The 10,486-nt window shown below is 61.1% G+C and overlaps 1 protein-coding gene across 1 annotated transcript in view; it reads right to left on the minus strand.

Annotated features, from left to right (window-relative positions):
• Nucleotides 1-314: 314 nt before the first annotated feature.
• Nucleotides 315-10,486, minus strand: part of ABCA2 (ATP-binding cassette, sub-family A (ABC1), member 2) — a gene marked incomplete at its 5' end in the record, with an annotated part of 19,993 nt that continues 9,821 nt past the window's right edge. The window contains 22 exons of the mRNA XM_010290084.1: nt 315-350; nt 612-818; nt 1,083-1,220; nt 1,380-1,482; nt 1,769-1,861; nt 2,140-2,243; nt 2,474-2,608; nt 2,983-3,124; nt 3,444-3,622; nt 3,781-3,898; nt 4,084-4,216; nt 5,046-5,169; nt 5,401-5,548; nt 5,789-5,904; nt 5,990-6,164; nt 6,418-6,478; nt 6,910-7,021; nt 7,373-7,478; nt 7,633-7,846; nt 8,408-8,736; nt 9,154-9,256; nt 9,440-9,658. Coding sequence (XP_010288386.1) covers nt 315-350; nt 612-818; nt 1,083-1,220; nt 1,380-1,482; nt 1,769-1,861; nt 2,140-2,243; nt 2,474-2,608; nt 2,983-3,124; nt 3,444-3,622; nt 3,781-3,898; nt 4,084-4,216; nt 5,046-5,169; nt 5,401-5,548; nt 5,789-5,904; nt 5,990-6,164; nt 6,418-6,478; nt 6,910-7,021; nt 7,373-7,478; nt 7,633-7,846; nt 8,408-8,736; nt 9,154-9,256; nt 9,440-9,658 — 3,095 coding nt within the window. The remainder of the gene's footprint in view (nt 351-611; nt 819-1,082; nt 1,221-1,379; nt 1,483-1,768; nt 1,862-2,139; nt 2,244-2,473; nt 2,609-2,982; nt 3,125-3,443; nt 3,623-3,780; nt 3,899-4,083; nt 4,217-5,045; nt 5,170-5,400; nt 5,549-5,788; nt 5,905-5,989; nt 6,165-6,417; nt 6,479-6,909; nt 7,022-7,372; nt 7,479-7,632; nt 7,847-8,407; nt 8,737-9,153; nt 9,257-9,439; nt 9,659-10,486) is intronic.

Genomic DNA, 10,486 nt, shown 5'->3' on the forward strand with positions numbered 1-10,486 from the left:
GGGGCCGTCAGGCACTGCCATCAAGCCACGTCCTTCTCTTCGCAGTCTCTGTCCATTGTCACGCACTGGCTGGGCAAGCTGGCCGAGGATGGTGGCCCCCGGCACCACGCAGTGGCACTGCCCCAGAGCTGAAGCAGCCAAAGGCCACCTGGAGGGCAGTGAGTGGCTCACGGGGTCCGTCCAGGCCAGCGCCACACCCACCGTGTCCTCCCTGGCATGCGCCTCCAGCCGCGGCAGCGGGAAGGGGGGGGGAAAAGCCAAAAGGGTTGGTTTGGTGGCTTCACAGCCAGGAGATGTGGCCGCTCCCAGGGGTCTCAGCACAGCGTGTCCGTGTTGAACGAGAGCTGAGCCTGCAGGCACAGAGACAAGCAGGGCTCAGGGGCTGGGCAGGGGCTGCCTGCTCTGACCAGCACATCCAGTGCTGCTGAAGCCAGGATCCAGCCTGGGGTGCGGAGCAGCCACCCCTCCCAGGAGCCTTCTCTGGTCCATGCCTGGACCCACCATGTCCCCTTCCCTGGATGAGACCCACTGCTGCAGCACCCGGCCCCAGTGCCCCACGGCCGGGACACAGCTGGGACCAGGGACACCTAGATCTGGGGACAACGTCTCACCCTCTCCTCCTCGAAGCTGATGAGGCCTTCATCATCAGTCTCCAGGTCCTCCTGCTCCTCTACCACAAGGGCCCGCAGCTCCGTGGGGGCAGCCCGGGGGCGCAGCAGGCTCAGCACACGCTCCAGGGGCGACTGCAGTGTGCAGCTGGGGCTCGTCTCCTGCTGCTCCAGGTTATCGCTTTGCTTCTTGGCAAAATTCACAAACACCTGGAGGGGGCAGGAGGCTGCGAGGGATGCCCACAAGCTCCTCCACCCTCTGGCTGCCCCTTGCCTGCCATCTGAAGATGGGCCCCAGCGCATCCCACTGAGCTGCGGCCGGCCCCCTGGGCCCCACCCCAAAAAAAAACCTAGCTCCACCTCCCATCCCAAAGGTGGTTTCTGCCAGGCACTTCGGCGCAGCCACCCCTCCCCGGGCACAGCCACCCTCCCTAGGGACAAGCACCCAGCTGCCTGTGCCATCCCCAGTCTCACGTTGTCCAGTGTGGTCTGGCTGACAGAGTAGTCTTCGATGCCCAGCACATCCACCACCTGCTCCATCTTGCTGAAGACCTGTGCCAGTGAGATCTGGTCCGACTTCAGCTGGTACTGGGCCTTGGTGTGATGCCGCTCCTGGAGGGGACACAAAGGTGACACCCAAGCCCTCACTCCCAGACTCCCTCCTGTCACCCTCTGGGGGTCCCACAGAGGTGTTCCTTGTGGAATGAAGGCTGCTTGCACCCTGAGGCAGGGGCTGGCAAGGCAAGGCACCCCTGCCCCAAGGGAGCTCACCTTGAGGACAGCCTCGGGGAAGTTGCGGTTGAAGAACCTCACCACCTCCTTGACATTGAGGCTGGACTTGGTGCGCACCGTGATCATGTAGCCATCTCCAAACCTGTGCAGGGACAAGGAACCCCGTGAGGACCTGCCCCCCACCCTGCACCTCTGCAGGGAAGGAACGACCCCACGGAAAGGGACGATACTCTCTGGCAGCTGCTGCACTCACCAGGACGGTGCCAGGACAGTCGACCAAGCCCATGCCCTGCCCACCCTCCAAAGCAGCACCCACATGAAGGGCTGACATCTCGCTGCAGGTGCCACACCGTCACCCTGCAGTGGGGTTCCGGCCCCCTCCCGCCCCACAGTGCACACAGGGTGCTGGACTCCCACCAGGCTCTTACCTGTTCTTCAGGTGCTGGATGCTGCCGAGACACTTGAGCCGCCCATTCACCATGATGGCCAGGCGGGTGCAGAGCGCCTCGCACTCCTCCATGCTGGGGAGACACAGCAGGCTTCAGCAGGGTGGCACGGGGTGACAGTGCCAGGGGCTGCAGCTGGGGCAGGCAGGGAGCTGAACTCCCCCGGCCATCACCTGGGTGCCATGGCTCCACCACCAGGAATGGGAGAAGGCAAGAGAGGATGTCCTGGGTTCCCTCTGCTCCCCATGCCCCTGCCGGATGCCATCCCCCAGGGACCAAAGAGCCCCCTCCCACCCGTGCAGCACCCCAGGTGCCCAGAGGCATTGCGGGTGCAGCCAGAAGCCCCTCTGGACCTGTGGGATGTGAGCACCACGGAGCGACCCGTTTTGATGACATCCAGGATGAGGTTCCACAGGAAGCGCCGTGCCTTGGGGTCCATCCCCGTGGTGGGCTCATCCTGTGGGACAGACAACACCCTTAGACAGCCCTGGTGGGACCCTGCCATCCCCTTCCTGTCCTGAGCCTGGCTCAGGACACCATCCCACGCCCCAGGACACTCATGGCACAGCCGGGGGCAGACAGCCCCCCACACAGAGTCATTTCTCCATCATAGTCCAACAGCAGCCCCAGGGACACGGAGGGTGGGAGGAGGACCCCGCAGGCAGGGTGCTGAAGCCCAAGACACACCAGGAAGATGAAGGCCGGGTATCCAATCAGCGCGATGGCTGTGGACAACTTCCTCTTGTTGCCTCCGCTATAGGTACTGGCGGGCTTGTCAGCGTACTTGGTCAGCTCCAGCTTTTTCAGTGCCCACTTGACCACCTGCAAGGCATGGCGGGCTGCTGTCACCCTGCCAAGGCCACAAAAAACGCCACAGGCCACGGGGGTGGGAGGGCGGGCGCCAGCCAGTGGGCAAGCGGTTGGGCTCCACGGCACAGGCCAGCTGCCAAGGGGACCACAAGCAATGTGCCAGTCAGGGGAGCCCCACAGCAGTCCCTGGCATGGCCGTGAGCGTCAGTGGGGGCCTGGAAGTGCGTGTGCCTGGACCTAGCACACGGTGTGGGTGCACAACTGGGGCGGCACTGCCGTGGGGGTAGAAGCACTGGCTCAGGTCCCCACTAGTGCCTGGTGAGATGCCATTCCCATGGCACAGTACCAGCCCATGGACACTGGCCATCACTCGCCCAGAGCCCTACCCGCTCCTCGTCCTTCCAGGGGATGCCACGCAGGCGAGTGTAGAGCTCCAGGTGCTCCTGGGCCGTCAGCTCATCAAACAGTGCGTCGAATTGGGGGCAGTAGCCCAGGCTCTGCTGGACCTGCAGGAGCTCCTTCAGGATGCTGCAGGAGAGGACAGAGTGGGTGTGGGGAGAGGGAATCGCTTTTCAGGAGCACCCTGTTGCTCACCACCCTTTCACACGCCTTTATACTGGAGTATCTTCTACCAGGTAACCCACAATGGGCAGCCTTGGCCAAGAGCCGGTGTCACTCGCCACCCCTCAGATGATGGTCAGGACAGCAGGACACAGGGCTGCAGGGTCCCATGGAGCCACATGGGCAGACTCTCACTGCTTTATCCTGGGAGACCCCCAAGCAGACCCCATTCTGTCCCCAGGACAGCAAGCAGTCCCCACCTCCCACCCAGCCCGTGCCCCCTGACCTGTGCCCGTTAACGAAGGCCTCTCCGCCCGTGGTGCTCTCATCCCCCGTCAGCATCTTGAAGGTGGTCGTCTTGCCCGCGCCATTGACACCCAGCAGCCCGAAGCACTCCCCAGGTCGCACGCCCACGCACAGCCGGTCCACAGCCAGGATGCGCCCGATCTTGCGGGACTTGTACACCTGGTGGGGCAGGAAGCAGGGAGCTCAGCCCACCGGGAGGTGCCTGGACCCCCAGCCCCAACCCACATTCCTCAGACGGGACGTCTCCAAGGTGTCTGCTTGTAGCCATGGAGCATCCCCCAGCATCCCCCACCACCACTATCCTGCTGCTGCTGCACCTTGGTGAGGTTTTCAATCTTCAGCATGTCGTTGTCGGCGTCGCCACGCAGGACACGGTGCCGCTCATTGGCCACATCGATGTCATCCTCGATGGGTTTGGTGGAGACAGGAAGCCGCCTGCAGGAGGGCACATGGGGCAGGGTGAGGATGCAGGCACGGGAGCGGCCCGCCCGCATCCCCGCCCAGGACGAGAAGCTCCCCAGCTCGCATCCACCGGAGGGGCAGCTAAGGGCTCCCGGTGGCAAAGCTCTTCCCCACAGCCAGCCTCTCCCAGCCTAACCCCGCTCCCCGGCTGCACTCACTGGGGCTTCCGGAAGAAGTTGTACTGGCACATGATGGTGATAAAGAAGCCGACAAAGCCTTCAATTGTCATGGCAACGAGCCCTCGTGTCACGATGTCCCATTCGAAGGGCGATTTCATTTTATCGAACTGCCCTGAGTGGGAAGAAGAGGAGAGAGCAACTGGACACCTTCCCATAGGGAGAACCCGGTCGTACGTCTTGAGCAGGCCTGTTACAGTGACGCTGTCCTGCTCCCATGTCCCCTCGCCTGCTGCAGCTGCCTGGGCTGGTCAGTGCTGCTGGCACCAGGGCTGGTCACAACAAGGTTTTTCAACAGCACACGTGCTGTGAATGGAATCGTCTTTAAACTTTTCAAGCTCAGTAGGGTGAATCAACCCAAGTGAGAGTGGATATTGGATGGATTTGTCAGATCCTGCCCCAAAATTGCCCCTCATGATGCCTGCAGCACCTGCGAAGCTGCTTGAAAAGCAGAGGAGAAAGAGCTTTTTGAGGCCAAACTGAAGCTGCGAGTAGCAAAAGGCTCATTTTGGCTGGGCAGTGCAGCCCTGCAAGCAAGAGACCATGTCGGGAAGGAAAGAGTCCTTGCCGTCCCCATCCCTCTTAAAACAGCATGGCCCCACCATAGCCCACCACAGCCCTATCATGGCTCCACCACAGGCAGCGTGCAACAGCAGCAGAAATGCACAACTCTGCCAGGGCTCACAACCTACTCTTCCTAGGGGGGCTGCTATTCAAGATGGCCCAAGGAACTGTTTTCAGCATCACCAGCACCATGCCACGGCTGACCCTCAACCGTGTCTCTTCCTGCACCCCAGTCTAGTTCACGTCCCCTGGCTTTTTGCTTCAGGTTACTCCGGGCCTCAAGAAACCCCACAGGGCAGGCAGAGGGGATGTGCCAGCACCATGGTCCCCCCAGCCCCACATGTGCTTGAGCAAGGGAAGGAGGGAATGAGCAGCCATACCAATCTTGGCATAGTATTCGTTGATGTACTCGTTGTAGGCCATCTCCATCAAGCCATGGCCCAGGTTGTAGTTAGGGAATACAAGGAAGCAGCTCTTCAGGTAGCTGTTCACCACCTTCAGATCCTGTGGGGACAGGCAGAGAGGACACAAACATCAGAAACACCCCTGAGGACCATGAGCACATGGTAGGATCCCCACCAAGATACAGCCCAGTCAGGTCTCATAGCTGACTCTGCTGGGAGCAGGGGTTTGGAGCAGAAACCTCCTGAGGTCCCTCCTAGCCTGTGCCATCCCATGACCCAATGGCAGTTTTTCCCTTCCTGGTGGCCCCAGGCAGAGCTGTGAACCCCATACCTTGTCGTGCTCAAAGAGCTGCAGCAGGAACGTGGCGACGGTGGCCGTGATGCCAATGAAGAGGTTGATGACGATGAGAAAGACATAGGCAGAGCTGGGCACCTCAAACCAGAAGGAGGCAGGGTACATGATGGGGGTGATGGACCAGCTGTGAAGGAAAGTGGCAGAAGCACATGTCAGCATGGCAGGAGTGGAACTGAGCAGCACCAGCTGTTGAGCCTTGGGATCACCCATCTCCCAGCCCCATCCTCCCCAGGCTCTCCCACCCCAGTCCTTGCAGCCCACAAGCTACAGAAGCTGCAGAACATCAGCCAGATGGGCAGCCCAGAGGCCAGATCCTGCCCGCGTAGCCATGACTGCATCCTGACCAACACTCTGAGCAACAAACCCGTAGAGCAGGAAGAGGGAGAGGACAGCGGGGAAGTTGGTGGGAGAGGTGTACGCCGGGAGATCGAACACGAACAGGATGATGATGCAGCACGTGGCCGGCACCAGGTAGTTCAGCTGGAGAAGACAGAAACTTCTATGACTGCCCATGCACACACCTGGCTCTGGGGGCTCGGCTCGTGGGGCCATGCACCCTACTCACCATGTCCCACACGTAGTTGGCCAACCAATAGATGACAGGGTCGCAGCCACTCACGAACTGCAGGTGTTTGGCCTTGGTGGCCTTTTCGGACACCAGGAACACAACAAAGCTGGCTGGCACGAAGGACATGGCCACAATGATGAAGATGGCAATCACCACGTCTGTGCCTTGCAGGCTGCACAGGAAGCAAGGAGGAGAGCAGGGACCCTGTCACCCTCAACTGCCCAGGGAAGGGTCACCCGCCCTGGTGTGGGACAGCCACTATGCACAGGGCACATGGCACAGGGACCCCCACATCACCACCACCCAGTCCCCACCCATGCAGTCTGCAGGGCAGAGGCCTTGGCATTCCCCTGCGAACAGCGGTGAGGAGCTCCCTCCCTCCCACGCGATGGCCAACCTCCCTCAAACCCGCTCCCCGGACCTACAGATAATCCAGGGACAGGCTGGCACTTGTCTTATTCATGGGGTGGTTGGTGACCGTGATGCCTGTGGAAAGGCCCAAGAAGAAACACAGGAGCATGAAAGCTGGCTCAGGGCAGAAAATCTTGCCCCCAGCCTGCCTGGTCCTGGCTCTGAGCAGGAGAACAGGTTTCCTCCCTGCAGCTCGACAGGAGCTGAGCTGTCTGAAGCAACCAAGCACCTTGAGGACAAGCCCTCCCTCACCAGCTGGCAGAGAGAATCCTTGGACACATTGCAAGCCCAGGTGCCTTCAGGCAGCACTTTGGGACGTTCTGCCCTAGCCCAGATCTCAGGGAGATTTGCCTATCCCAGATCTCATAGCCAAGGTGTGTGACCCTCTGCCCCAACTGGACACTAGCCTGCTTGGTCCATGGGGGGACATTGCACTTTAGAGCCGGGTTGGACCATGCCCTAAAGCTCTTCTGTATTTCTGCTCTTAAATGCCTCCAGGTCCTCACCGTAGGCAGCAGGGTTGCCTTTGCTCTTGGGCAAGTTGGCTCGCAGGATAGCGTTGTTGAGAGCATTGAGGTAGGTGGGCATGCTGTGGTAGCCCTTGTTGTTGTAGAAGACCTGGAGGAGCAGAGAAGAGTAGTGGGAGGCAGCAAGAGAGCTGGGCCCATGGCAGATGTACTGGAAGGGAGGGATGGGATGGGATGGGACAGCCACAGGGTCCTGTGCTCTCAGCTATGGGGAAAGTAGGCCACTGCTGACCATGCTGGGCCAGACCCTCTGGCGTGGGAGCTGCAAAGCACCCCATGGGGCAAGAGCCGCACCAGATTCCTCGGTTGAGAGCACTGCTGCAGAGCAGTGGGCGAGGGATCCCTGCGGTGCACCGCCTGCCCTCTTCTCCACCCCACCCGGGCCATGGCTGCCGCTGCCCACCGATCTTCCCAGCTGCCGCGGGGCACAGCGCAGTCCCACCTGGGCCGTTCTCCGGACAGCAATCTTGCGCACAGTAGCAGGAGCCCTGGCCCCGAAGGAGGCCGGAATGGATTTCTGGACGTTGCCAAAGGTGAGTGCCCCGTACCTGTGGGACAAGGCACCGCCAAGAAGCTGTGACCGCTGTCCCCCACCTCATGCTCGAGCATGCTCCTGGCTCCTGTCAACACCCTGGGCAGGTGTCCCCAAAGTCCCCCCAGCTCTACAGCACAGGGCAGACCCTCCCAGCCTCCCCCCCTTGCCTGTGCAGCCGGAAGCGGTCCGAGGTGTAGAGCAGATACTCAGAGACGTTGCGCCCTGTGATGTCTGCCAGGATGTCCCCCGTCACCACCTTCATCTGTGGGGGGTGGCCCCCCACACCGCTGGGGCAGGAGAAGCCAGTTCCCTGCATGGAGCACGTGCACTTGATGGGCTCGTGGACGATGCGGGGCAGGGCAGGGGCTGAGGTCACGGTCTCTGAGGAGCAGAGAAGGCAGCTCACAGCCAGGCTCCTGCCTGCCCCAGCTGCTGGGGACAACATGGGGGCAAGAGGCTGAGCCGAGGGGCCTCAGGCCGGGCAGGGAGGGAGTGCTCTGCCCCACAGCCAGAGCCCAGTCTACAAGAGGGATTTTCTGTCCTGGTGACTGAGAGGGACCAAGAGATGGACGTGGGGAAAAGCTTTGGTGGGACAGAAATGGTTCAAAGAGGGGGCATGAAGTGTGGCTGGAGAAGACAATGGCTGGGGACCGCAGCCCAGTGAGGGTGACACAAGGCTGGCCACAGGGCTCTCGATGGTGTCGCCATCCCAGGGAGCTCCACCAGCACTGCCAGGGCTGAACAGGGAGCGGTGCTCCAGGGCCAGCACTGGCTCCGCGCCAGAAGTTTATCCCAGCAATGCAATGCTCTGCTGTGGCCAGGCCAAAGTGACAGGCAGTTCCAGGGGTCCCTGGAGTTGCTTCTGTGGGGGAAGCATATCATCTCCCTGCTGGAGACGAATCCCAGGCTCGGACAGACTCAGGCACCAAGTAGAGGTGATACCTTTGACAGCAGAGGAGAAGGTCGTGGAGTTCCAGGCACGGAGCAGGTCCTCATCCATTGAGATGGGGTAGTCGGAGGGAGCTGGGGATGGAGGCGGTGGCACAAAGTTGGAGAGTGGCAGGCCCTGGGTAAAGGAGTCAATGCACATGGCATCAAAGTACTTGGCTGCCAGCATCTTGGACTCGTTGCTGTTGAGGTTGAGGGTCTGCATGGGCTGGTCCAGTGTGTTGTTGAAGGCTATCTTGAGCACGCAGGTGGCCCCCACGCCGGAGGGCAGGTGGAAGGTGTTCACCAGCTGCTGGGGGCTGGCGTCGGGAGACAGCCTGATGCTGCAGGGAGAGGAGCAGGTGAGGAGGAGCAAGGAGCAGGAGACACGGGTCTGACCACCTTGGCCATCTTCTGCTGGGACCTCCCTGAGGCCTTGGCACTTATCATGGCTGAGTGGGCATGACTGAATGACTGAATGGGCATCCACAGTCCATGCCTGGCATGAGCTGAGCTGCTGATCAGAGCCAGTGCCAGGGCCATCTCCTCTCCCAGAGACACCCTGAGGAGGATGGAGGCTTTCTGTGTGGGGACATGGCACTGGCCAGGCTCTGCTCCAAGCCTGAGCCAGCCCCAGTGCTAGCCCCACTGCAGGCTGCCCTCCCTGCTGCCCTCCATTGCAGTTCCAGGGATGGAGAAGACAGGGATGGGGATGGGGACAGGGCACGGGATGCTGGTCACCTGCAAGAGGCAGCTCTCACCGGTACTCACGCCGCTCCTCATTGGCGTAAGGAATGAAGTTGCCCTTGGGCTGGGTGTAGTTGTGGTACTGCGATGGCGAGAGGATGAGAGGAGGCAGGTCACCTGTGGGGACAATGACAGGAACCCGCTGGCACCCAGTGCACTGCCATGCACAGGCAGACTGGCTGAGCGCCTGCAAGCCTTATCCTCATCCTCCTCCAAGAGAGTGTCCCCACTGGCCACACTAGGGCAGGCAGAAAGGGTCACTAGTAGCTCCCAGCGTGTGGGTGGGTGGCTTGCACGCACCTATTTCGGGCACGGAGAGCGCCACTGTCATGGCCACGCAGACGAAGAAGGCAGGCAGGAGGATCTGTGAGAAGAGGGCCTTGGTGTTGCGCTTGGCGCAGTGGAAGCGTTTGACAATCAGCCCATGGAACTGGCGCAGCTTCAGCCACGAGCCCTCCAGCTTGAAGCTCCCCTGCCCAGCCAGGTCACGGTCCTCTGCCTCTACCTCTGCCTCTTGCTCTAGGAGGAGAGAAGGATGTCAGCCCCCCATGGCTGCTCCCATGCCCACCTTGACCCCCAGAGAGCTGAGCCAGGCACCGGCTCTGGTGCAGCCACCTCAGGGGACAGGGTGGCCCCCAACCCTGACAGCCACCAAGCCATGGCAGCACCATAGCATGAAATGAGGCAGCTGGCTGGCAGGTTCCTCTTGGCCCAAAATGGGAAATTTAGACAATAGTTTTAAAAAAAAAATTCTAATTTGATGCTTTTTGGCAGAACCCCCCCATTTTCCTCCCAGCTGGTGAGGGGTCAGTGCAATCAGAAAGGAGGGACAGGACATGGGTGGGGGGACCCAGTGAGGCAGCAGGTGCGGGGCTGGGGCTCACAGAGCTCTGCTGTGGCACTGTCTTGGCTCTGCCTCCTGCAACCCAAATCACAACACTCAGCGCAGCCCCAGCCGGGCAGGCAGGGTGGCACATCCTGGAATTAATCACAAGAACTGCTGGGATAACCCAGAAAAGGATTTGTAAATAAAACAGCAGTCTCGGGGCATCTGCCTGCACCCTCGTCCTCCAGCGATCGCAGCATCCAGGCAGGGAGAGCCCCAAGCCTGGGTCAGGGTAGAGAGGGCGAAGCCACCAGCTGGAAGATGACCCCATGCCCAAGGGCCAAGAGGAGACAACCCAACTGCACACCAGCGCGAGGAGTGAGCGCATTAGTGGGGCGAGTCTGCAGAGTGGCACTCGCGGGATCTGAGGAAGGCAAAGGGCAGAGCAAACGCCAGCTGCGCCCGCTGGCTGTGTCTCAGCATGGGATGCCCCCATGCAACTGCTAACAGTTTGGGGGGGC

Source organism: Phaethon lepturus, unplaced genomic scaffold, assembly GCF_000687285.1.
Source record: "Phaethon lepturus isolate BGI_N335 unplaced genomic scaffold, ASM68728v1 scaffold29736, whole genome shotgun sequence".
NCBI lineage: Eukaryota > Metazoa > Chordata > Aves > Phaethontiformes > Phaethontidae > Phaethon > Phaethon lepturus.